Source organism: Anopheles merus, chromosome X (genome assembly GCF_017562075.2).
Source record: "Anopheles merus strain MAF chromosome X, AmerM5.1, whole genome shotgun sequence".
Taxonomy (NCBI): domain Eukaryota; kingdom Metazoa; phylum Arthropoda; class Insecta; order Diptera; family Culicidae; genus Anopheles; species Anopheles merus.
Genome location: NC_054081.1, coordinates 360,014 through 387,862, shown reverse-complemented (window position 1 = coordinate 387,862; position 27,849 = coordinate 360,014). Strand labels below are relative to the sequence as shown.

General features: G+C 47.7%; 2 protein-coding genes across 11 annotated transcripts; one reads left to right on the top strand and one right to left on the bottom strand.

Annotated features, from left to right (window-relative positions):
• Nucleotides 1–684: 684 nt before the first annotated feature.
• Nucleotides 685–27,849, bottom strand: LOC121598488 (calcium/calmodulin-dependent protein kinase type II alpha chain). Of its 10 annotated transcripts, none has more exons than XM_041925466.1 (2): nucleotides 27,299–27,849; nucleotides 685–6,508 (listed from the first exon to the last, which is right to left on the bottom strand). In XM_041925466.1, the coding sequence occupies exon 2, from the start codon at nucleotides 5,604–5,606 to the stop codon at nucleotides 4,134–4,136; it is 1,473 nt and encodes a 490-aa protein (XP_041781400.1). In that variant the 5' UTR covers nucleotides 5,607–6,508; nucleotides 27,299–27,849; the 3' UTR covers nucleotides 685–4,133. The 10 variants fall into 10 exon arrangements, with proteins under 10 accessions (XP_041781400.1, XP_041781389.1, XP_041781423.1 ...); XM_041925455.1 differs by having other exon boundaries at nucleotides 685–6,505; XM_041925489.1 differs by lacking the exon at nucleotides 27,299–27,849 and adding an exon at nucleotides 18,146–18,649.
• Nucleotides 24,404–26,645, top strand: LOC121598480 (tigger transposable element-derived protein 1-like). The gene has a single exon (XM_041925408.1). The coding sequence runs from the start codon at nucleotides 24,708–24,710 to the stop codon at nucleotides 26,376–26,378; it is 1,671 nt and encodes a 556-aa protein (XP_041781342.1). The 5' UTR covers nucleotides 24,404–24,707; the 3' UTR covers nucleotides 26,379–26,645.

Here is a 27,849-nt window from a genome sequence, read left to right as displayed (position 1 = left end):
AAACAAATAGCAAAGCATATCATGAAACTGAACCTAGCTTCGTCGGGCTGATTGTCATTCGAAACTGGGAACTATAGAAAACCATCTTGCCGAAATTGGGGGGGGGGGGGGGGGGGCACGCTAAATGGACCGTGCGCGACACAAGAGGAAAACGCTTGCCCGGTCTCGCCATCCAGTTCCACCTCTCGACCCCCCCCACCCCCAACGCCACACTTTTTGTTTTTCTGGGGTATGGAGTGTGTCACCTGTTTGGTAATATTTCGTGCACTGAATGTGTGGGGTTCTGTTGAAATTATGTTTTTGTTTGGTTATTTCGATAGTTTTTTTTTTAGTTCTATTTGCTTAGTTTTTCCTTTTGCCCTTCTGTCTTTCTCGACTGCTTTGCTAAACGATGCAACACCACAGTGTGCAAGGACTGCAAAATCATTTAAAACATCACTTCTTCTGTTTGTTTGTAATGTATGTGTGTGTATGTGTTTGTATGTGTGTGTGTGTATGTCTGTGTGTTTCTGCTCTTGTTTTTATTTCGTTTCGTTTGGTTTTCACTCCCCCTGGTCATAGATTCATCGGTTCACTATTATTTTATTTATATTTTCTCTCTCTTTCTCTCTCTCTCCCTCCCTCTCTTTCTCTCTCTCTCCCTCCCTCTCTCCCTCCCTCTCTCTCTCTCTCTCCCTCTCTCTCTCTCTCTCTCTCTCTTTCTCTCTCTCTCTCTCTCTCATCTTTATGCGTCTCCTTCTCCATTCGGCTAGTCGTTGCCGCCTTTCTTCCCGCACGCTGTTGGTTCTATTTTTTTTTGCTTCTCTGTTAAATATTTATGTTAAATAGCTACGATCTTTCCGTGTTCCCCAAGTTGTCTCCCACAAGATTTATAATATGTTGGTTGTTTTGTGTTTATATTTCTCCTACTTGCTGCCATCCCTGCGCTGCCCTTTGCTTTGCCCGTTCGCTCAGTGCAACTTTCACTTACGTGTTACATCTTAGCAAGCATGTGATAGAGCGGCTACTTTTCCTATCCGCAGATACTGTAGATGTGTAGTACAGTAATGTCCGTTTTGTTCTTCTTCTTCGTGTGTTTGTAACTGTGTGTATGGATGTGTGTGTGTGTGTTTGCGTATTTGTAGAAATACTTGCATACACTTCGTTACTACTAACTAGCGCTTGTTTACAGCGTCGCGGTTGTGAACTTGAAATTGTATTCGTACATTACTAGCGGGATGAGTTCCTTTCGCTCGTAGTGAGTGTGTTGTGTTGTGAAGCGAACTAGTATTTGTTGATGTTTTTTTTTTTGTAAGTGAGCACTTCCTTTCACCATCTTTGATGGAGGCAAGGAATCTTGCCTAATTTTTTCCCTTTCTTCTAAGGATACAAATAGCAAAGGAGCGGATTGGTTTTAAATGCTTGCATCCATACAAACCATTCACCAACACATACACACACAAAGACACAGACATACATACATCCATATACACTAACACACATCATTTGGGGCGCATGTGTATCGCTTTGTGGATGTAGACTGAGTCTCGGTATGAATAGTCCCAAACTGCAATTTCACCTTTCATCATTCGTGTAGCCTACTTTAAAGCTATCCTTCGATAAAGGGCCGGAGAGAGCGCTAAACATTGTCAATCTGGAAATGTTTTTTTTTTTTCTCCATTTGTCTAGGTCTTCTCGTGTGTCTGCCCATTGAAACGTTTCCAAAAGAGACATCAACTATAAATGTCTATGGAGTGTATGTCTGTGTGTGTGTGAAATGAGGGTGTAAGAGATTTTGTTCTGTTTTTTTTTTCACTATCAGCGAGCTTGGTTGCATGTTGAATGAGCTTATATTTGCTTCCTTCCCGTCCGAGTGGAACGCAACCTTGCCAAACACTCTTCCCTTTCGGAAAAAAACTCGTGCAACACATGCGCTCACAAACACGTAAATGCACAACGCAAACATTTCCCTCCTCAGTTTTGTCCCGGAAAATGCTAAAGGTGTAAAGGTGGGACACATGATTAAAATGCTAAATGGTCGGCAAGAATGGTCCTAACCGTTACCAGTTTGTGTTTCTTGTTCTCGTTACGCTTGCTCCTCGTATGGATACGTGCGAGCATGTGTCTGTGTTCGTGTATGTTGTTACTTTCGGTTCGTACTACTACTATTTCTGTTTTTGCACTATGGTTCTGTTCTTCCGCAAGTTTGTGTAGGGGGTTTCGTTCTTTTTTTCACTCGCAGACATGTGTGTATGTGGGTTGATTGCTAGACTGGTGGGCACTAAAATTGAGCAGCTATGGATATACGGGCAGAGCTACGGAGCATCCATGCCGACGCAAGAGTGGCGCGTTTGTCGTCTACATCCTTCCAATCTTCCACTACCCTCGCTCGCTTGTCTCTGTGCCTATCTCACGCATGAATCGCACAACATTGAATAACAACAATAATAATAAACTGGACGAAAAAAACAACAACATCGCAATGGAATACGGTTGCATACATTCGCCCTTGTTCATCGCGTCCACTGCTGACCGTTCTCGAAGCATGAGTAAACGAGTAAGTAACGTTTGCCTGGTTCACGCTTACTACAGCAGTTTGAAGAGACGTTATGCTCGTGTGTACTACGGTAAACGTTGTTCTGCCTGTACATTGAATCCGTCCCATCCACAACTCCCGTTCGCTCTGGTTTGCGCTGTTTCACGCTGCTGCTTGTTTTTATCGTTGCATAATGAAGTTGCACCACAATCTGCACATGCCCGCCTGTTATAATTACAAGATAATGATTTATCTTGCCGTTGTGCTGCTTCAATGCTTTGAACGCATGTTTCTAGTTCGAATTTTCGAAGAACGCAAACAACCTCTGGCCTGCGAAACAAATTTGAAGTGACGAAGCTATCGGTTTCTTTGTTGGGCTCTAATACATAATACAAGGTGGGCTCTAAAACCGGCGGTTTTGTAAAAAAAAAATAAAAATACAATGCCCTACCATTTCGCACCAGAGCATCAGAGTCGGATAAACTGCACATTTCATTCCATTTAACATATTAACGTAGAAATTAAACATAAAAAAACAAACTCTTCTTTAGTTGAATGGCAAGATAGTTTCGGGTTTATGTTTGGCAAGCATCATTTAAACATTCAGTCAAAGAAACCACAATCAATGGCCATACTTTCCAAAAACCGTGTTGTATCGGAACATCATCAAGGTTAGCAGCCAACTAGCCCAGCATTCTCCTGCGGCACTCCCCAAAGCTCTTTAGCGATCATCGTGCGATCGCGAAATACAGTTTCAATTTCAAATTTGGCGCGCGGCTCCATTAGGTTGCCCATCCTTAACCTTAAGAAGAATGTAAATGTGCGCACGTGTGTATGAGTGTGTGTGTGTGTGTTTGTATATGTTTTTTTAAATGTTCAAATGGTGCAAAAGGACGATGGAAGAAAGCGAGATGAGTGTGGTAGAGCTGGAGAGCAGTAGTGGGCGGGGAGAGGGGGGATATGAAGCGGAGGAGCGAAAGGAGTTGCATTGGTCGTTGGAGGGAAAATGTATTTAAGAAGAGCAAAGTGCAAATGGAAATAGGATTGTGTATGTGTGATGGTGTTTATGTGTTTGTTTCTTTGTTTTTTTTTGGAGCATTTTTAACTTGTTTATTTGTTTTTTTTTTTGTTTGCCTTGCCATCATTTTTTGTTTTCACGTGTGTTTGTTGTTTTTGGTGCATCAAAAAGAGAAAAGGTATGAGGCAGAAAATTTGAAGTTCCTCAATAAATATACGATTTTGCGATTTCATCTGATTACTTCATTTTTCATCGTGGTGATACTACCAACTCGTGACTTGGTTCGCTTTCGCTTTCCGTTTTCGTTCCCTTCCCTGCTTCCTCGCTCCATGACATTTGTTGTGATTCCTCTCCATTCCCCCTCTCCCTCGCCCAACCCCTCGCTTCGTCGTCGTCGTCGTCGTGGATTGCTTCAATCTTACAAGCGAAAAAGTGTTTGGTTTGTAGTAGTTGTAAGTAATAGTAGTAGCAGTAGTAGTAGCAGTAGTATCAGTAGTAGTAGTAATAGTAATGGTTGCAGTAACTGCTGTACGCTGCCGCTGCCGAACCACACCCCCTTGCCGCAGTACCACCGTCTCGCTACCACCGAGGATGGCCGATCTACTTGTGGTTGACAAAGTCGTATTGTGTCGCGGTGTTGCTAAAGCTGCCGTTGCGGCTGCCGTGAAAGTGGACGTTCTGCCACTTGTTGTCCTTTTTATGCCACACCCTCGTCTCCTCCGTCTGGACCGTGTGCGGGTGGCCCTGCTTGTCGATGTACTGCGTCAGCCGGACGTACGCGATGCAGGCGGTGTCCTCGCCGAAGATGTGCACGTGCGGATTCAGGATGGTGGTGTTGATCGCCTTGTTGCTCTTGCCGAGCACGTTCTCGAAGTTGAACTTGTGGAAGTCCATGCCCTCGATCAGGTTGCCGAGCGCTTCCGGCTCGAACGAGGTCAGGTGCGGGTCGCAGATCTTCGTGTACGTCTCGTAGTCGCCGTTGTTTATTGCTTCGATCAGCTGTTCGGTAATCTTGATGATCTCCTGCCGGCGCGCCTTACAGTCATCGTCCTCGACCGTGGTGCTGGAGGAGTCGGTCGACTCCTTCACCTGCGAGCCGTCGCCCTTCTTTGCGATCATGCTCTTGCTGGAGAAGTTGCGGGTCGCCAGCATGGTGGTGAGGATCGCACCCTTCAGCTTGCGGCGTGCGTTGAACTTCTTCAAGCAGTCGACCGTCTCCTGTCGGTGGACGACCGAGGCGACGCGCTCGCGCTGGCAGATCCACGGGTGCTTCAGGGCATCGGCGGCCGAGATGCGCTTGTACGGGTTCACTGTTAACATCTGGTTGATCAGGCTTTTCGCCTCGGGCGTCACCGTGTCCCATTCCGGCGACGGGTAGTCGTACGTGCCCGCCTTAATCTGCACGTATAGCCGGTGCTGATCCTCGTCCCAGAACGGCGGGTAGCCGACGAGCAGGATGTACAGGATGACGCCACACGCCCAGATGTCGACCGCCTTCCCGTACGGCTCCTTTTTCAGCACCTCCGGCGAGAGGTAGCCGGGCGTGCCGGCGAACCCGAACCACGCCTGCTGGTCGCCCTGCACCTCGATCGCCAGCCCGAAGTCGGCCAGCTTCACTGCCGCACCCTTCGCCTTGCTCGCCAGCAACAGGTTCTCCGGCTTCAGGTCCCGATGGACGACACCGTTCTGATGGCAGTGGTTCACCGACTCTAGGATCTGCTGTATGCAGTGGGACGCGTCCGCCTCCGAGTAGAACTCGCGCGCGACGATGTCCTCGAACAGCTCGCCCCCGGTCACGAGATCGAACACTAGGTAGTGGAAGTTCTCCTCCTGAATGCTGTCGTGCAAGCGAACGATGTTCGGATGCTGTAGCTTTCTGCATATCCGGGCCTCCCGCTCGAGCTTCTGGAAGTCGCGCGACGTCAGCTTCTTCGTGTTGATGATCTTCGCCGCAAACTCGAACCCGGTCGACTTCTGCACGCACCGCTTCACGATCGAGAAGGCGCCCTTGCCGAGCTCCTCCTTCAGCTCGTAGTTGTCGGAGAAGCGTGTGCACGCTGGCTGGGCCGCCATGTTGGTCACTGGGTTGTAGGTGATGGTGGGGGGACGGGTGGTGGTGCGGATTGGACGAAATCAACCGTACGATCGATTGTTCTCACTCACTTTTTTACTCTCGTTATCTCGTTATCTTCTCGCTTTCTCTCTCTTTCTCTTTCCTTTTTCTCTATTTCTATCTCTCTCTCGTTCTCTCCCTTTCCCTTTTTATCTCGTACACATACAAACAAACACGCACTGTACCACCGCACTGTAGCGGGTGGGAAGCGAAATAGCCCAGTGGGTAATTCCCCGGCAAATGGACGACACACTACGCAGCAAGCAGAGTTCCTCTTACAATACGCTTAACCGTACACACACCGTACGTAACACCCGTTTACTGGGATATCTCGGTATCTCTAACACCGTCCAGAGCACAGAATGTTGACCTGCGTGAACGTGTAGGGCTTCACCCACACACCGTAGCACCTCTTATTGTTGCCTTCGGGCAACCTTAAAAATCTAGCCTCACTCGTTCCCTTAACTCCTACCCCTTTTTTTGCTCTATTGCTTTCCTCCCTTCCTTTGTCACGCAGCGCTTGTGGGGTGGTCGCTTGAATTCGCGCAGTTTGATTCTGATCTGTTGATTGATTGGTTCGTGTGGCGCTGTTGTGACGGTGACTCCTCACTGACACATGAGTCGCGCGCTGCGGCGTGATTGGTACGATTGCTGAATCGTGAGTTGTCCGGTCTTGGATGCTGAGCGTTCCTGCTGCTGTAGCACCTTGCCAAACATGATACTGTATAGCTGTCAACCTGGCGTCGCTCTGCTAGCACACTATTGCCACGTTCGCACCTCAATTGGCCTCGATAATGGGGGCTGCTAGTTGCTGGTAGGTCGGTTTAATTTCCACTTCCGAATCTAATCACACTGAACGCTGCTGAAATGGAAAAAGCAAACGAAAAACGGCGAGTTGTATTAGAAATTATGCAACGAGAAGTTTACAGGATGATCGGCGGACATATAATGGTAAACCAGCGATGTCAAACTCATTTGACTACGGAGAGCTAAAACGCTGCATAAAATAGTGACTAGTAAAGAGTTATTCATGTGTTAGAATGACCTACATTCAATGGAGATGATATATTTGTCGATTCAATCATATTTACCATCGAGTTGGGCGCTACGCACGCTTGCAAATATCGAAGAAACATATAAGAAATCAAATTGTGCTTGATTTATTTCTCAAGGAATTGCGAGCCGCATTGAAAGCGAGATCCGTCAGACTTACGGTTCTTTATCTCTCACAGATAAGATCTTCACTATGGAGGAAATTATGATTCGCTTGGTTACGTCAAGTATATAATATAAATTACTTATAAAGCGAAAGCTGATCGTGCTGTAACCACTTTTTTACACGAGAAGACGTGAATCGTCATCAAATCTAAAGGGGGATTGGTGGCTGTAAAACACCATACAGTCGGACGCGAAATAATGGTCCAGGGTGCGGGTACTTCTTCAATGCTTTTATCCTACACACCCACAAACAAAGAGGTTATCGTTGTCCGCCAGCGAACAAGAAGAGATAGTTAGTTTTATTGATTTGTGGATAGCCCATTCGCTCAGTAGTCAAGTCCACCAAACCCTCTACTACTCCAGAGCCAATCGATTCGATATCAAAAGGTAACAGCACACTTTGAGCAAAGTATAAGTGACAGGCCATATAAATTGATCCCCGCAATTTTACCCCGTCAGGTTACTCTCCACCTCCCCCCCCCCCCCCCCCCCCCCCCCATCATCTGGCCCAAGAAAAAAGCAATACAGAGTGGAAACCAAATCTCATCCTAATCGGAAAGAATTCGATTCGTCTGTGGACACCCAGCAGGGGCGGCAGTCTGAACTTTCCGCTCAACTTTTTTTTTATACGAATAAATGATTGCTTCCCCACTTTATCCTCATCTCTCGCTCTACTTCTCAATTCCTCAAGTAGCGAAGTGGTTCCATGTTTTATGCTTTTCGAGAAGGACCTGCTGGGTTGGGAATGGTTGGGGCAGTCGTCAACGTCAACCGCAGAAGTGCATCACAACAACGGGACATGTACGTGCGTTGAGGATGTTCTGCGGGGATATAGAGGACGAGAGATTCCAACAGCAACCATATGGTAAGCTTATAAGCGCCTGGAAAAGCTCAGGGCACACACATACACTAACACAGACACATACATAGCAGTATATCTATATATCCGTTTCTTCCATCGCAAGCAAAGGACGATCAATGGCGAACCACCTGCGGTAGGGTAGTCGGTGGTTTCGCTTTATTAAATTATTCACCCAATACCAATACACCCACTCGCACAGCAGCAGCAATACACACCTACACCTGGAGGAGAGCGCGTGTGCCTCCGGATCCTGTGCTTTGCGGGATACGAAATTTGATTACCTGACATTCGTGTGCACGAGCGACAGGTGGTGGTGGCGGCTACAAAGCGGAAGCGGGAGCTGCTCGGTACAAAACAAATGCCGACGTCGTCGAAGGGCAATCAGCGATGTTCGGCAATCAATCAATACCAATCCGATGCAGACACGCAAACACGGCGCAACAAAGCGAAACAGCGGAGCGAGCGAGAGACAGAGAGAGAAGAATGAGATGAATTTCGTACACTACAGGGTAAACCCAGCCATACACTAAGAGATGGATAGTAGGCGCTAGAGTAAAGGATGTATCAGCGAAGGTGACGCGCGGAGCATTGACAGTTGTGTCACAAACACGGCCAGTCTACACACACGCACACAAACACATTCACACCAGCCGAGAGTCGAGGCCCATCGAGGCCTGAGCAGCGCAATCTAAGGATTTTGTTGATGGGGAATCTTCCTGTGCGCAGTGATGCGGCTGCGTGGAAGGGTGAAAGAGTGTTGTTGAGTCGTGAGCACAAGCCATAAATATGCGAACGGTGGTTACAACAGCGGGAAGTATCAGTGGGAGCGCGTGCGAGGAAACCCCCTCATTTTCCCAACGGCGAGGACGACCACAGAACACACCACACAACAGCAATCGGTGGTTGGGCTGGGAGAAAAAAGGGGGAAGCGAAAAAAGAAGCAGCACACGGAAAGCAACAAACACGGTTCTTCTTTGCAACCCGATTTTGACACCGTAAATTTAGCGGAGAAGCGCACTCTGGATGTATTTTTATACTTTTGCTCAGGCCGACACACAAACCTTTTTAGCATCAAACCGCCCGACAGGCAACACACCGACCAACACACAGCAACCGACCAGTTCGCCCGAAAGGAGAACCGCGTATTGAGCCGCTGGGAGGATAGAGAGCGAGAGCGCGAGCGTTTGAAAAACTCAAGCTCCTAGGAACTTTTCTTTTGGTTGGTATTTTGAGTGGAACCATACACACAAAACACACACACACCAAAAAAGGGCACCACTTGCACACACGTATATAGCTATCTACATGTGCCCAAGCAACTAACCATCGTTCTTGTACAATTGTATTGCTCATGCGTATTGTACGCTTCGTGCTGTGTTCCTACTACACAGTTCTCCTCCCCTGCATGTGAAGTTGGTGGTGCAACACACGGGGATTACACCTTCTTCGATCGCAGATATCCATATTCTTCAGCCATGTCCGTTAATATGCACGCGTGAAATAGAGAGAGAGAGAGAGAAGAATAGAGTGACAAAGAGAGAGAGAGAGAGAGAGAGAGAGAGAGAGAGAGAGAGCGAGAGGTGGAGACGATCGAACTGCTGAGATGTAACAATAGATTCAAAGGGATAACCAGTTACTGATAGTCAAATCATCACTCATCATTATCATCATCATCAACATTGCGGCTATATATTTTCGAGCGTAGATACCTACTCTCTATGTGTTCCCCGGGTACATTCACCAGCAACAGCAGCAGTCATCTGATACCCGGTGACGGAGAAATCCCCGAAATTCCCAAGGTAGTTACATTGTTTTTTTTTTATTAAGAGATCTTCCACGCGAAGTAAAGAATGTCGCATAAGCGAGTAGCGCGCAAACAACTATCAGCAACCCAGTAAACAACCATACAGACTACATGAAAATATTTGAAGCTTCCCTTTCCATCACGCGCGGCACCATTTGCAATTGGATCGAAATTTGTCCATGATCGATTCCGAAGATTAGAATCGCAAAAAGGGCGGAAATGGTGAGGTACTGCTGTGCGATGGCGCCACCACCATTAGAGCGTGTTGTCGCGGTGCTCGAATGTTACTTCGGGCTCGTATGGATATCCGGCACGCACCCCGACGACGTCTCTGTGGTACGATGATATGTGTGGTCGTAGTACCTTTTTCCCGGATTAGGATCGATTTTCTGTGACTGCACCTGTCTCTCGCTCTCGAATGGTTTTGTTTCAGCTTTGCAGATCCACACACACATATACAAACACATACACACACATACACGCACGCACACACACACATTTATATAGTGTATCATGCAAATTTGCTCGACCGACAAACTTTTGGGAGCATCCCTTCTTTGTTTCGGTCTCCGAGAGCCACTCTGCCCTTCCCTTCCACGCACTAGTACTGCTCCCGAACTGGCAAAATCAGAAGCATCGAACACACGACTTGAAATCCTGCTGAAGTTATAACTGAGGAAATAACGATAAGCTTCTCCATGCTTTGGTGGCGTTATCCATACCGAGGCTATAAGAGCTCCAGGCACCCGTCACCATCCTCTTTCCGGGAAGATGTATTTCTGGCACTTTTAGTACATGGGATACAAAATATCTCCACTTCACTGCATATCCCCCCCATCCCTGAGTCCTTTTGTCAGCGAAAGCTACAACAGAGTCCCCGGACCGGACACTTGGGCGGAAATTGAAAAATGGCCCCCGTTCCGTGACCGTGCGATTTTCGATTACTTACAACAATAGGCGCTGGAACGATAGGCCTAGCTCACAGTCGGCCTGCAGCCAATCCCCAGTCACCCGGCAGAGCGTCGATTGCACAACTGCTGCTAGGGCCCCGCAAATCGTACCGCCGTGACCGTGTGCTCGAGAATGGCGCTGCTCTATTTGCCCGGAAAACGCGCGACGCAAATCACACAGGTGTCTTTTTCTGTAAATCTTCTCCTGCATCTTTGTTCATCGGAAGAGCAGAGAAAAAGTTTGTGTATTAGAGAGAGAGAGAGAGAGAGAGAGAGAGAGAGAGAGAGAGAGAGAGAGAGAGAGAGAGAGAGAGAGAGACAGAGAGACAGAGAGAGAGAGAGAGAGCAAGAGAGAGCGAGAGAAGGAGATCGAGCGAGCGAGAGAGATTTACATGAAGCACAAGAGAGCGAATATAGCATTACACCCAATTTCTTGTCAGGAATGTAGGGGGAGGCACGGAACACGCCACTCGTCAGAGATGTCCGACCTGTCCGACACACTCTTCATGGAAAATGGATCCAATTGGTACGTGTAGCATTGGCTTCATTTCCAGCTATTGCGATGCTTCATCTATCTATTGTGTATCAAATACCTTCAGCGAAACTCACAGATGAGTGGATGTGCATTTATAATGTGCAGGGTTTTGAACCAACATTCGGCTGACCGACTCGCCGGCTTCTCCCCAAGCAAGCGCCAATCTCTCTTGGAGGTGTGTCCCGAGAGTCGACACACACACACGCACATATACACAGAAAATAAACTTTCAAAGCGAAGTTGCTTCGTCCTTTTTCGCCCTTTTCATCGATCTCCTACTAGACCGCCATGCATAAGTAACGAATTTGGCATGACATTTCGGACCAACGAAGTGCAAAAAAAGAGCAGAAAAGCAGAGCCAAGTAGTAACGAAACTAGAGCTCTATATGCGCACACGGTTCGCCTCTCTTCTGATTGGCTTACCTTCTTCTAACCGCATGCATCATTAATTATACAATCATCATTTTAGATTAAACCACTCTGAAGCTTCCCGGGGTTGCGCCTTTTACCTTCGCTATGTCGCTCTATGCGGTACCCCTGCTGTCTCAGTGTGTAGGGGGTTTGCTCTTCGAAGGTTATCCGTAGCAGCGTTTACAGCCTTTTCTCGAGCGCACACACACACACGTACAACAACACGAACATATACTAAAGTGCATTATGGGCCATCAAAACCGAAAACCCCTCGAAAGGATCCACTGGTACTCGTCGTTGACTCGACATGGGGGACTCGCTTTTCTCCAACCCCCTCCCTCACCCCACCATATATCGATTGAAACCCACACTCAGCACGCTTCGGGTCGACTGGCTTTTTGTCCCGAAGGTCTTTTGCCTCGCACAAACCACCAGACCAATGATGGTTGCTTCCGTCGAAACTGCGCGTAAAATAAGGCTCTAGATGCGATACACAACACCACCCCGAGGAGCAGAAGAAGGTACATGACGACACGACGACCTGAAAGCCTGAGCGAGGGCCTCTCCACTCACACACACACACACACATACACTTTGCCGTTAAGTACCCGGGGCCAGTGCAGTGCCACACCAGGACACCGGGCGCCCGCAATTCGAATGCTCGCGCGTCTGGGGTATAATATATAAGTAGTTACGGCACATTACGCCCCCTCCCCTGCCCTCTTATGACGCTAGGGCTTCCATTGCACAACGGGTGCGATTAGTGGTTGTGCCCGCGATACGATGGATTCCCCTACCCCCACCTCACTTCAACACCAAAAGGGGTTAGAGGACGTACACACCCGCGCAAGTGGTTCCGTCGGACGATGTACTACTTTTATGCTCTTTTTTGCGCAAAAAAAAAAAACAAAAAAAAAGAAGCACCATTACTATTCTCGTTTTGTGACAGTGACACTTACAGAAGTGGGGTGTGGGGGGGGGGCTAATACAGCGGTATGTGAATGTGGTCGAGGAAACACTTAGCGAGCGGATAGTAACAATGGCACGGAGCTGCTTCAGATGAATCCTTCAACCGCGACTAACGCTGTAATGTCTTCCTGAGCACATTTTCCAACCGACGACCGACTCTACCACTGGGTCTGCAACGTTCCTACTGCACACCGATGATTGATGCTTGAAATGATGCTCTCGTTTGGTTTTTGTTTTTTGTTTTTTAGTTTCGTTGCACTGCATTGGCATGTGATCTGGTGCTTTTTATGGTTGTGTTAGCACGACTACATCCGGCAAGGATATTCCGCCAAGATATCCGGGCCTGGAAAGCTGGAATACGACAGTTTGCGGGTGTAAAGCGTTACCCCAAATACCTCGTCCTCAAAGAAAAGGACGTACCCCAATTACACCAACAAGACAAGCTAGCCAAGCACAGTAGGCACATGCAAACAGTCATGCGAGTCGTATGCATCGGACATTTTGCTACACCTTTCGTGTTGTGGAGCTCAAACTCATGCACCTTCCATGACCAACGGGTGGAAAGCGTCAGTGCGAGAGTGAGACTACAGTTCTAGCTAGGAATAAATGTAACACCGGAAACTGAATAGAGGATGGAGTGTTTGTTAAAAGGACAAACCAAAAAGTTGAAAGTATCCAGCAAAAAAACCCTCCTCTGTGCTAAACTGAGCGGTGGGGAGCGTTGAATGCAGCCACGGGAGGATCTTCCTTCCTGGGACAGCGCTGTCAAACTTATTTGACCATGCAGTATATAAGTATTTACTTGCGAGATGCGATGATACTTGATAATGATGATTTTTTTCGCTCGTGATACAACCTAACTGAACATTGACTTGGGAACTCCGCAAACACCTGGCGATATCAAATAAAATAGTTGGTTGCTCAGAGCATTGGAGCCCGCACTGAAAGACACCTCGAAGGACCCCAAGTTTGACATCTCTGTTCTCAAGCGATCGACCACAGGCACCGAAAGAGTTTTTGGTGGGTTTCGGAGCGTACTACCTGGACCCTACCTGTGTGTGTGTGTGTGTGTGTATGTATGCTCTACAAGAAGACGGAGGAGGACTCGCGGTGGCAATTCGAAATCCTGCGATGCATCATGTCGGTGGGGCAGGGGGCGCGCACTGAGCAAAAGAGCTGCGTACTTGAAGTTCGAAAAACACACTAGTATTGGTGTGCGAAAGTAATACGACTGTGTGTTTGTAGGCGCGGCGGCCCTCTTGTCCGGGAGAGAAGATGAAGGGAGCATGCACACTCCGCGGATTGACAGCGGGAGGTGTTTGGGCCAATTGTTAGAAGAAAAAGAAAAGCGCAGCCAGTTGAAGATGACAAGGCGGGTTTTTAGTACATCTCGGCGCTGCCTCCCCCTCCCCCTTTCGAAACAGAGAAACGCACTGCCAGCGACGAGACATTCGAGGGCGACGACATTGGGATCTCCTCCGACCGGAGTTTATCGGTTTGGAAAAAAAAGAAAAAAAGAAGGGGGGTCGGAACGGAAAACGCGTACACGCACGGGGACGGGCGTAATGTTGAAAGCGAAAAAAACACACACACACACACACACAGCGAGAGTGCAGTGGAGAACGGACACGCGGAGAGATTGTGGGGTGGTGGTGGATTTTCACCTAGGCGACGGGGACGTGCCTGCTGCAAAGGTTCCGGTTGCGCATGCCCGTGGAAGATGCGCACTGCCCCGTAATACGCGGGACACCGCACACACACACACACACACACACACACCACACACACACACACCACACACACACACACACACACACACACACACACCACACACACACACACACACACACACACACACACGTCCGCGAGGGGATGAAAAAAGGCGGGGGGGGGGGGTAGATTGGGAGGGTTGTTCTGTTCGTTCTGTGCCATACGTACAAAAATAAAGCACACGGGGCGTCGTTTCTTTTCTTTTTGTGGGCCAGAAATTAGGTTCGTAATTAGGGTCTGCGTCTCCATCTTCCCCTTGCCCTTGCCACTCATCTCTCTCTGTTCTTCTCTCTCTCTCTCTCTCTCTCTCTATCTCTCTCTGTCTCTCTCTTTCTTTTTGTGCTGGCAAAGAGATTACCAATGTCCCAGGCAACAACAACAACAACCAGAGCAGCAAAAATCGCTTCCTCAGTCTGAAATCGCTGCAAAAAGAGAGCCTCCCGCATTTGATAGAACAAATTGCCCATTAGGAGTGTGTGTATGTGTGTGAGAGAGAGAGAGAGATAGCGCGCGTGGGGCTAATGGGGGCTGGCTGGACATTCCGGAACCCTCTGAACGACCCCTGGCGATCCCTCCCGTCCCACTGCATCACCCTGCACGTTTGCTGGTGTGCCTCCTCACACAACACAGATGTTGTTCACGCTTTCGTGTTGCTGCAGTGCTACTACCTCTATTCGGCACACACGCACGCACACATCTCGGAACGTCCCTGTGCACCTGGGAGGGGGACGGTCGGTCGCGCATTTATGCACGCAGTTTCACTGTATAAATAGCCATATTTCGAACGTTTGCAGGGGACCGATCGGTGGAGAGGGGAGGGCAGCTCCTCAACGATAGCGTGGTAGAGGGGTGGGAAGGTAGGTAGGGCGAAGAATATTGTTGGATATTTATAACGCGCACAGTCAAAACTGGTGCAGCAGAGCACGGTCCGGTGTCGCTGCCCGCTGCTGCAAGGACCAAATTTTATGCACACACTCGCACACACACACACACAAATGCAGTAAAGCGAGACTCCCCAGGAAGGCACGCGCACGCGTTTGTGTGTGTGTATGTGTGTGAAGAAAAGGAAAAAGTTTTGGACCATGGAGTCGAGACCACGATGGTAAAGGAACAGTAGTCAGTCCTGGCGGGTCGGGACAGTCAAGAGCTACTTACGGGTTTTCTTCCTGTTTCGTTTTGTTTTGTTAGCACATTCGTGATTTTCCGTGCCGCTTCCCGACAACGAACGGCGCCGCAGCTGCACCACTCCCTTTTTCTGCACGCGCGCAGCTCACCAGGTGGTCGTCGACCGCGAATTGTTTGCAGCCATTGACAGGCGGATGACAGGCGCACGCACGCACGCACGGTACGGCGGCAGCATCAGGTTGATGGATGAACGGGTGTAGAGGGGTGGGGGAAGGGGTGTCGGCTGTCTTGGCGGCTGCTGCTGTAGGTACTGCCCCTGGACACCACTGGTTGGTTAGCCCCACGCGAGCGCGCGCACGTATAGCAGCAATCCGAGAGCAGGCGGCGAACCCTACAGGGGGTGCCGCTGGTGGATCGACCCACACGACGCACGCCAAAAGGATCCGGCACACACACACGCACACAGAGACAGGCGCGCGCGCACACACACACACACACACTCGCACACTCACACAAACGCGCACACACACACTGCTGTGAAAATGCCGAAAACGCGAATTCGTGTGGTGAGTTTTAGTGCAGTTAGTGGCCCGGGATTTTGTGACTGCTGTTGCTGTTGATTCGGGGGGCGGGGCGGGGAACAGGTTGGGTGCGTTGGGTGGGCTATTTTTACTGAGCGACCCTCGCGACTTTGGGCGGGTTGGTTGGTTGTGTCAACCGTTTTCGAAAAACCACTAAGCGCGGTGTGCTGCGTTCTGTGCAAGCGAAACTGCAATGACTTCAAGACGGTTCTGAGAGCACCGGAGTACCCCCGTCGGACGCGTCGTTCTCTCGAGTGGTCTCCCCACACAGAGCCACACTCACTCACTTACGCACCCAGCGATAGCTCTTAACTCTGACTCTCTCTCTCTCTCTCTCTCTCTCTCTCTCTCTCTCTCTCTCTCTCTCTCTCTCTCTCATTCTCTCTCTCTCTCTCTCTCGTGGAAAACTCTCGTTAGGTGCAAAGAAAATGCGAAAGAGAGAGAGTAAGAGAGAAAGAGAGTGTATAAAAAGAAAGAAAGAGAGGGAGAGGGAGAGAGAGTGAGAGAGAAAAAGAAGGAGAGAAAGGGGACATAAAGAGAGGAAAATGTGTGTAGACACGCGCTCGCCCCTAATACGCGCCCTCCGGCAAAATCTCCGGGAACTCCAAAAAATCTAACCTTCCCCCCTTCACCTTCCCCATGACCTCGGGCAGTTCGGAACACTAACATCGACGATAAAGTTTTATTTGCATGTGTTTTTCCACTTCAGGGATGTGTGTGTGTGTCCCTTGAACGGTGGGAGATTCTCCTTACAAACCCCCCCCCCTCCCGCTCTCCCCTCCCTCATATGCTTTTGCTTGATTGCTGCGTGAACTTATGCTTTCCCGCAATTCTTCAAACTGTAGCAACCGCACAGAGAGCCTTCTCCGCCTCTTTGCCGTTAAAGCGGGGCGGTGTAGGGTTTGCCCCCATTCCTCCCCTGTGAGGTTGCCTCCCAAACTAACCTCCTTTTCACCGACACATCGGCCACTATCGGAGACAACGCCACAAAACCCCTTGGTAAATCGACACTGGCGAGCGAAAAGCTGGACAAAGGGATGGAACTGTCCACCCACACGCACACGCACACATCACAAGCAGAACGCGGGGCAATAGTTAGAAAAGGACAGGGTAGCTCCACCGCTATCGATCATTGTTACCCTCGGTGGAACTTGTGTGTGTGTGCTAAAGTGTGTCTGAGTAGCGTTATTATCGAGGGCCATACTTAAGAGATTTCAGAGCTGTGTGGAAGAGCAATCGTGAGGATGTCTTCCTTTTTGGAGCAGAAAATTTACACTTCATCTGTGTTTGTGTGTGTGTGTGTGTGTGTGTGTGTGTGTGTGTGTGTGTGTGTGTGTGAGTGTGTGACTGGAACACGGCCAAAAAGAGACAAGGACAAAGCTCGCTGGTGTGTGTGTGTGTGTGTGTGTGTGTGTGTGTGTGTGTGTGTGTGTGTGTGTGTGTGTGTGTGTGTGTGTGTGTATGTATGTCTGCCAGCCATAGCTCTGTCACGACACTCTCTCTCCTCTTCCCTCTTTCCATCCCTCTCTCTCACTCAGCCCTCATTGCACATGCAATATAGGGTTTTCCAGGGGTTCTCATAGTTGTGGGACCCTTCCTTGACTCTTTCCTATGGGAAGTGAACTTCATATGGTGGAAATTGGACTCTATGGCATCCTAGTTGTACAGGCTACTTGGACATTCCTATTGGATTTGCCCAACAAGGGTGCAATAGAGTCCAATTCCCATTACATTTCACATTACAGTTTGTTTCACTTAAGAAATAGTCAATAGAGTGTCTCACAGCTATGAGATCTCCTGGAAAACCCTGTAAAACGAAGGATACATGCACACGCACCTTTTCCTTCGTGCCCAGCCAATACTGCGTTTTTTACTTGCATGCGTGCATGCGTACGTGTGCACGTGTGTATGTGTTCGAGAGAGAGACAGAGTCAGAGACAGAGAGAGAGAAAGAGAGAGAGAGAGGAAGAGAGAAAGACAGAGAGAGAGAAGGGTACAGGTTTTTCGCTAAAGCCTTGAGAAGATGACATCCACAAAACAGTCCTGGGAGTTGGCACCACATAACCCCCGCACGCCTCCCGCGTCACACACACACACACACACACACACACACACACACACACACACACACAGTAAGAATAAAGATATGAGGCACACACAAAATAAAACAACTTTTCTCTAGTGACCTCTTTCAACCTTCCTCCCCTCGCATTCCACACTCCCTCCAAACCCACTTCGAAGAAGAATAAAATCACACACGCACACGAAACGCACCTTTCCTCGGTGGAAAATCGAAGCACTTCTTTCGCAGGACCCTTTCGCTGCAGGCAGCCCTGTGCGGGGGCGGGGAATCCTGGAGAACACCTGTGGGGCACGGAATGGGAAGGTGTGGGCGGACGGGTTGACACAGCCCGTCGCGGGTGCGTCCTGGCGCTTTCCGCGTTACTTTCGTGTGCTGGGGCCCGACCGCAGGAAGAAGAGGCAGGGAAAAAAAGAGGTAATCACATACACGCGCAAACACACAAGTTGACTGTTGACTGCTGTTGCTGCTGCTGGAAGCGTTTGTTGCTCGGTTTGCTGTTTGCTGACTGGTGCCCGCTTGGTGGTTTTGCCGTCCCAGCTACCGATAACACTAAACAACGCCAGTTGGGTTTTTCGCGTGTACGGGTACGGGTTGCCGCCGTGCGATTGATTCCTCCTGGTTCACGGACAAGCGCGCACAAACACACACACACACACACGCAGGAGACTATCACCCGACCAACCGACCGAGAGTATCTCTGATATGAGGCAGCCCGAGCCGTGCTCGAACGGACGTGCGCCGCGCCACCAAGCTCCTTCTCCACGCTTTCCCAGGCACGGAGGCAGCTGTCCCGCTCGCACGTATGGCCAACACCGGCCACCGGTTCTCCTTTCTATTGTCACGGGGAATGGCCATTCCGTTTCCCACAGAGAGAGAAAGAGAGAGATAGAGAGAGAGAGAGAAAGATAGAGAGAGAGAGAGAGAGGCGAAAAGCGGAGAGCGAGTTTTCCCGCGACCCAGAAAGGAACACTCGTCAGTTTTCCCCACTTCTCCTTGTACACGACAGAGAAAGAGAGAGAGAGAAAGAGTAAAAGTGACACGAGAGATTCACTGTTGAGCGCGAAACACACCCCAGGGGAACTTTCGCTCTCTGGCGAGAGTAAAAGACAGAGAGAGAGTGAGAGACAACAACCAAAAGAGCGACATCTGTGTGGAAAAACTGGTACACCCTGTGTTGGGCCCGATAATGGGCCTCCATAGCCAACCCTCGCCTTACCAACAACCCCCATCCCAATGATCCTTTTAGCTCACCCTCACTCTCTGTCCCTCTTTCTCTCTATCTCTGAATCTTTTGAGGATTCCCTTCTTCCAGCGCTTCATTTCCCTTTACTATAGCTCTTTATCTCTCTCTCTCTCTCTATATATCTCTCTATATCTCTCTCTCTATCTCTCTATATATCTCTCTATCTCTCTCTCTAGATGTGAACAGAACGTAGTGGGAAATCATCCTCTCGCGATAACATCTTTGTAGTGCATTTTCCGCACCGCATAATCTATTCTCTCGTTCTCTCGCTCGCTCGCTCACCCTCCGACGAATGGGAAAACTCAACTGGCTCTAATAACGAGAATTAGTGAACAAATGAACGACGAGGGAAGAGGGAGAATACAATTTGATGATGTGTGCGTGTGTATGTGTGTGTGCAGGGGTAGCGGGGTAGAGAATGATAGATTAAAGGGAGGATGCGTACACATGGCGGGCATTGATTTCAATCATTATTTTTCCGATGAAACATTTCGCCACCTCTGGGCAAACCTTTGTGAGCGGCTGGCAACAGCCCACCTTTTGCCCTCCTAAACACCCTCCTCATAATCCCACCCCCCTGTTTGGGGCGATTGTTTGTTTTTCGCTTTTGTTGTGACCGTCCGTCGGTGGCGCTTCGATTAGAAAGGTTTTTTTTTGTCTTCGTTTCTGCTCAAATCCCTCTCCAATCTTACACCAGGCGCATACAAGGCGCAAGTCCAAAAAGCCCCACCATCCCTGTCTCCATATTGCACCCTCTTTTCAACCTTCGCTTTGTTGAGCAATTTGCGTTTGCATGTAATGTTGACCTTTTTTTCTGCTGCAAATAATGACACCGCGCGCCAGAAAAAGATGGCGCGTGGACGAGCAAACAGTTCAGAGATCCGTAGTCTCCCAACCGGGACAAAAATACACTATTTGGAAGAAGGTTTTTTGCGGACTATCCCTTTATAATGCTCACGCTCCTCATGTATCTCTCTGCTAGCACTCTCTTTCATTGGATTTTTCCCTCTCTTAGTTGAATATTTCCCACACAACAAGAACAATAAACCCAGCTAAAATGATAACATTCGTGGGGCACTTTCCCTTCTCGAGCGCTACTGAAATACCACGAATTTGACCAACATTTGAGTTTTTCAAACGGCACACTTCGAGACGAGACATGCGGTGCTGTGCCCGGTGATGCTCTGCTCTGCCATTTGCCCACGAGAAAAAAGCAACCCTTTTCATGTCCCGCTGGCGCACAGGGTTCGAAATTCGAGTGCATTTCCGACGGAATTTCGAGCGTGCGCTTGCGTTACAAGCATAACGCGGAGAGAAGACCACTCGTTGCACACATGGAAAGTAAAAGAATTTCCGGCCATACGAGAAAATGTTGATTGCATGAAACTTTCTCAGAAAGATTGCTCCTGGTGTTACGCTTAATACCAATCAAAGGTCCTCGGAGGCATCGGGTTGCAATCGAAGATTCGTGCAACAGCGACATTTAAATGCCACTTCCATCGCCGCCGATGAGCATACCGGCAGCAGCAAAGCTAAATCCAACTACCTTGGGAATGGATTGTCACACCGTTTGTCTAATCGGATCGGCGACGGGTTTGCGCTTAGTACACACGCAAGTGACTTAAGAAGCCAAGTGTCTGCATGAAACGCTTCTTTCGTAGTGTTGGCGCGTGTTACAGTAGATGGCGCTGTGCTGCATTACAGGGCTACAGGTTCATCGTTGACGGGGAACCTAGTCTAAGTAATAACACAATTAAGACACAGATCGGTTGAGAATATGGATGAATATAACAGTAATTCTCGTACATAGTTAATTTGTCAAGATATTGAAACTAAAAAGCTGTCTGTAAAAAAAACTCTATATACGGCCACAAAGATCGCCATGGATTAAGGAGAACGGGTAATAAGCACTGCCATTGGCCGCTGCTGTGGCTGTGGCAGAGTTTTTCGACGCCTTTTCTTCGACGACAAAGTAGCCTTTCTATGTCTTCTGAATTGTTCAATTGCCTTGCTTATTTTTCCTTTCAAACTTAAAAGGGGCCAGCCGTGTGGTTTTCTAGGTTCATTTTAACTCCAATCCGACGAAGGAAGATTTCAGACGAAGTAACGTCCTTTACAATCGAGCATTAAAGGTCTTTGGCACTTAAATCCTATTATGAGATTGTTACAGTGAGTCTGCCCTTCACCCTTTCACTTCCTCTTGGGTCTTGTGTGGATGGCTAATTCACTAATTGGTATTGATGTGAACAAACAGCGAAGTTCAAGAGCTAAAATTAACGCAGACAAATTTCCAATGATTCACTAATGTTTAATATGCTGGCGATAGAGCTTATAGGAACGCAGCTCATAGCAATGATTATAGGAATAGTTACAGACGACTCAACCTAACCAGAAAAAAACTCTACTCTATTTCGTAAAACGGAGGACAGGAACTCCTACGACCGTTTTCCAGCTTCAATGAACTTCAAAAGGGTGCTGATGATGTTGGTGAAGTGATGTTTGGTGACGGAAACAAGTGACCTATATGGAAATAAGATGGAAAACACTACTTAACGTTAAACCAAATACCACCTATTATGTATTATATCTGCTTTTGAATTTGAGAAAGTGCAGAGGTATTTTGCTTAGATTGCTGCTTGCAATGGCTTGTGTGTCAGTTCCACTTCCTTGTTACCAGCAAAGTTGTCGATCCCCAACTTTTTTGAGTATAGCCTCTTCTTAGCATCCTTTCGATTCCGTCTACTATCCACTCCCTTAGCTCCTTATACCAAATTGTACTGCCATCTTAGTTCAGGTGAGGGTTAGTGATTAGAATTTTTCGTTTGACACGAGGAAAACTTTGTAAGTATATTTAAATGTAACTCTCAAAACTTTATAAAACAGGGTGAATTATACTAATATCTATTTTTATCCACAAATTGTGAGATGGACTGTTGTATGCACCTGATATTTAAAATACAACCAACTTTCCTGCACCTAATAGGGATCTTATAAATGTGTACATAAATAAATTTATCAAGTAAGAGTAATGTGGATTGCGAGTTATGTTAGATAATTTTGTTTATTTATTAATACAATAGGTGGTTGTTATTCAGGCACATTTATTGCCCGATAACGTTAAATGGATAAATAACCATTTTTGTTACGATATGTTAACAAGCTGATAATGTGGACAAATGGGTCGCAAATTTTTAATCGTAATTGGATAGACGCATGAAGTAGACACCAGTCATTACTGCTCAAAAAGAATTTAGTGATCCTGTTGCACCTAAAAGCCATAGGGAAGGCACTAGAGCCGACACATGCGAGAGTTTTAACAACTGTTAGATACTATGTAACTCTCCAATTGAGCGTTGCTAATGCAGTAGGTCAAATTAATTGTTTGTTTTTGTAAAATTAACTAAAAAGAAAGTAGCCCAAATTTAAGAAAAGAAGCGATTTTAATCGCTTCTGCTTCTAAATGAAACTTTTAAGAGTTTTTTGAGTATTCGTCAAGCCTCCAGGAAGCTTGTTTGAATAAAAGTTTTCACCCAAGTTTTCAGTTTTCCTGTCAAAAAGTGATATTCCAATTTGGTTATAAAAAAAACATGCTATGAGACCACCTGGACTACATACACTTAGATTCTGGATTCCATCACCAGAACTCTTTAATGCATCTTGGGATAAATGTAAACACCACCTTGTTTTGTCATTTTCGAGCAGGTACTCGAATCTAATTCTAGCTTTGAGGCTGGAATAATCTAGGCTAGTTTGTGTGTGGTTTTGTATGGAGTGTTTACATGATTTCAGCCTTCAACTGTCAAACTCCATACAAAAAACTAACTAGAATCGTGAAGGGCCCCACTATGTGGAGCGATGAAAGTTCACGCACTCATCGTAGCATCGTATGCTCTACGGAGCTCCATACGCTCAAAGTAGCTCAATATAGTTACGATCATTTTTGGACAATCCGTACGCCATTAGTTACGATTGCAGGTTCTGTGGATGTGTAGCGTTTGGTACTACATATCAGTAAACTTTCCAGTGGGAATGTAGAATGTTGTCAGAATTCTCGTAATTAATCGCTTGTACTCTTTCGACACAGCACCTAATCAAAAACTTAGAGGCCGAGGTGAGTTGAAAACGCATAAACGGTGTAGCATCTGTTTACAGGGTTTCGTACCCCGTGTCCAGAGTATCGCCAGCGTTTCCAAAGCATCGTGCAGCTGTCGTGGGATTGGTACGCCGCGATTGAAGATGCGTAGGAAGTCCCTGTGCAACTAATGCCCTTATTTTTTCATATAACGAGCTGAACGACGAAACGAAACGAGCAAAACACACACAGCACGAAGCAAAGTGTGCTCGTTTCGTATAACGAGCGTTCGGATTAGCTGCAGCCAACCGGTCCAACTCACATTAAGGCGGCGCTCTGGGACCAATCGAACGAGAAAAACAAACACGACTCTGTTCGATAGGTGCTCTGTCAGCTGTTCGATGTCTTATAGTCCTGACATGATGCACTGCAATACGCCTATCTTTTCATCTCGAAAATGAAGAATTTTCATAGTTTAAATGAATATCCATCTACAAGGGGAACATTCTACAAATAGTTTACTAGTTATTCATATCAATAATTACATAAAAATCATTCAAATTTAATATAAAAAATGTAAATAAACGTCCATGCGAAAACACACACAGTGCATACACATGCATTATGTACACGCAATAGTTTAATACATTTTAAATCTGTATGTTTCATGTTTTAATTGATTGTGAAGCCTTACAATAATTATTGATAGCTATTTTAAATAGTGTGCACGCAATTTTAAGAAGAAAAAGAGACAAAATACGTAAACAAACTTGAAAATGTCCCGAACTGAATCTACTGTAGCTGCGAAGCACAGGTGGGTATCGAACATCACAAACAGAATCAACTGTCATGTTCGACTCGATGTTTGTCTTGTTTGTTTGTTTGTGTCTAACAGTGCATCTCCATATCAAGGTGTATGTATTAAGAAGGTTGATTTCTACCGCTTTTGGTGGGCGACATTGCGGCAGACATCTGTCAATCCCTGCATACAAATTGCATTACCCCACACCAGCCCTCACCGATTTTTATACCGGAGCCCACGGAACAGTTATGTCAAGTCGAGAAATGTCATTTTGCTCTGAACAACTTCACCTAGTCATTTTAAAACACCTTACTCCTTTATATGCACCTTTATATGGGTTTGTTCGTGTCGGATGTCGTGTTCGATTGCTGCTAGAGCGCCGCCTAAACTTCACATCAAATCAACCTCTCTCCTCTTTCAACGAGCAAAGGCTCGCATAGCGAGCATTTGAGAATAGGGATATATTTTCTCTCTTTTTGTGTTGTAGCCTTTCCCGATACCAAAAACTCGAAACAAGCAATCAGGAGGTTACATACGTGCTGCAACCCGTTCCAGCATTCGAGTACTTCCCTTCGTGCTGTGAACACCGTGTGTGTTTTCGTCGAGTGTTATTGTGACAACCACAACAACAGAAACATGGTGAACAAAACTACCCAAGCCACCAAGTTCAAGCGGATTAAAATACCGATTGAAGTTAAAAAGGAGATTATTGAAAAGCGAGAGAGAGGTGTAAGCGTGGTCGAGCTAGCGCGCGAGTACAATCGCAACACGTCAACGATTTGCTGCATTCTGAAGAACAGAGAGCAGCTGAAGGCCAGCACCGTGTCGAGGGGAGTTTCGCGACACTCGCGCTCGAAACTGATCGACGACGTCGAACGATTGTTGTTGATTTGGATCGATGGAAGACAGCGAAAAGGCGAGCAGTTAACACAGAGCATCATCTGCGAGAAGGCGAAGCGTATCTACGGCGATATTGTGGCGGGCGGAGCAGGACAGGCTTCCACAGCGACCGGCACAGCGAACGAAACGTTCAAGGCGAGTAACGGGTGGTTAGAGCGTTTCAAGGAGCGTACCGGAATTCACAGTATTTTCCGGCAGGGTAAAACTTCTCGGGCGGCGAACGATTTCGTCGCTGCGTTTAACAAGCTGGTGCGCACGGAAGGGTTCCTGCCGCAGCAGATTTTCCATTGCGTCGAAACGGGGCTGTTTTGTCGCCAAGGTGCCAGCGGTACGGTACAGCAAGCGGCTGAACAAAAGTGCACACCTTCCGCGCCGGTGCAAGGCCGGCTGACGCTGTTACTGTGTGCCAATGCAAGTGGTGATTTAAAGATCAAACCGTTGCTCGTTTCCCACACCAGCAGCAATGGACCGCCGCGCGCATTCCAATCCAATTCCGCCCACCCGAATCCACTGGACGTATTGTGGAGAGCGGACAAGCAAGCGTTGGTTTCGGGCGATATGTTTGCCGAATGGATTAGCGGTGCCTTCATGCCCAGCGTGACCAACTATTTGCAGGAAAGCAAACTTCCCCTCCGGGCGCTACTCGTCGTGGACAGTGCATACGGTCGGTGCGTCGAAACGCTGGCCGACAACCTGTCTCGAGCCGTTCCGCTCCTTAAAGTACAGGTGCTTCCTCCCAACACGGCACCAGTGCTACAGCCTATGGACCAGCGCGTGATCCGTCTGTTTAAAAAGCACTACCTCAAGCAGCTACTGGTGCATTGCCTTGACGTTACGCATGGCACGCATCTATCGGTGGAAGAATTCTGGGCCCTGCACTTCCACATCGGGACGTGCGCTAAACTGATCGGGAAGGCTTGGGCAGCCGTTACGGCGGGAACGTTAAGTACTGGATGGAAGCGGCTCCTACCCGGTACGCAATGTTCGACGATCACACCCCATACCGGCTCCACCAGGGAACCAACGATGGATCAGCTTTGTACGCTCGCCAGCTGTCTGGGGATGGAAATAGGAAGCATCGATATCGATGGGCTGGTTGCAGAACACGATGAGGCGGATCCATCAACCGAGCAGCTGCAGAAAATGCTGAAAGCTGAAGGGAGTAAAAAAATGGCTGCTGCAGCAGAGACACAGATCAGTCCCCCCCAGTCAATCGAAGACATTCAGGCGGTGTTAAACGCATGGGATAGTATTGCCCCGTACGTACGCAAACATCATCCGGACGTGGCATTGGCTGCGCGAGCGAACGATGCGTACGAGTCGGATGTTATTGCGCACTATCGGGCAATAGTAAAACAACGACAAAAGCAATCAAAAAGTAAGGGTGCTGCAAGGAAAAGAAAGTAATGCACAGACATGAAGAAATAATAAATAACAATAAGTTTGATCGTGGGCACCTTCCGGCATTTTATTGTTTTAATGGCGGACACAATCTTTTGCTGACAATCAATCTAAACGATCTTTTGCTGAATCTGGTTTGGACCAACAATCAGGTCCAAAAATAAACCAATATAGCGTTTGCAGGGAACTTATTTAGCTTTCAATTGTTAGATATTCTTATCGATAAACCTATCCATAACATCTTTAAAGAATTATGGTTGTTCTATTACAATCAAGATGAAGAAAAAGTATTTTCGCACTGCGAAAAATCCAACCTCCAAGTCGACTTCTTGGAATGGTTATAAACATGACCCGCGATCTTCCTGATCCTGTGTGTTTCAAGACGGTGTACTGCGCACTTATCAGTCCGCTGCTGGAATAGAGTTCATCTTGCCCTTGCGCGGCTAGAGTCCATGCAATGGAAGACAACGCGCTTCGCCCTCCGTGATTGGAATCAGCGTCTTGACTTCAAGACTTGGTGTTTGCTGCTTGGAATCCCGCATCTCGCCGAATGTGTAAAGCATGCCAGCATAAGAATGCTTAATGGAACCATCGACTGGCCAGTACTGCTCGTAGATACACCTCTACGTTCCTGCCAGAACACTCCGTCGTCGGCCAATGCTTGCGGCCGCTGAAACCCGAACCACTTTTGGCTCTTGCAATCCCTTTCTTCGCATGTGCCGTTTCCTAAATTCAGTTGGCGATCTCTACCAGCCCGGAATGACGACGGCAGAGCTGACTCCGCATTTAACTGTTCGAAATGCGTGCAATAATATCGACGCATAAATGCTCTGCTCGTTAATTATTGTACATTGTAAACACAATTTGACTCGAGAGTACTCTGTAGTCCATCGGTTAATAAACTTTAAGCATTGAACATTACTCACAATCGATCGTCGTTCCATCGAATCCGAAAGCGCCGTGTTGATTGTATGCTTACATCCGTTTCGAGCAGCTCTCAAACACACGCACGCACGCACACAGCGAAACACACACATACGATTACGCGCCTTTAAGATAACATTAGAAAACTTAACAACTCTTATCACTTATCACTTATCACTAACTGGGGGAGGGATGGTCTTGACTAGAGATATCAATTCCGCGATGCTTCCCGTCAGCAGAACGTGAACAACCTGCGCCGCTGGACGGTCGCGTTTTGCTGTTCCTGCAGCAGCTGCAGCAACTACCTGGTGCAGGAATAGTTTTCGCGGAACGAATTTCGCAGACTGCATGCGGCGGAGGCTGGCTATCGAACGCTCTAGCGGGTATCGAGAATTGGCGCCGATTTTTCTGGAACAGTAAGCAGCAGGCCAGCTATTGACATGTCCAGTGTTGTAATTATTCCTTCGCCTTTTCCAAAGTTGTTGCACCAATTGTTCATGGCAGATTTGATCTGCAACACTTTTTTTTATTTTTCAATGTTTTTTTTATGCTC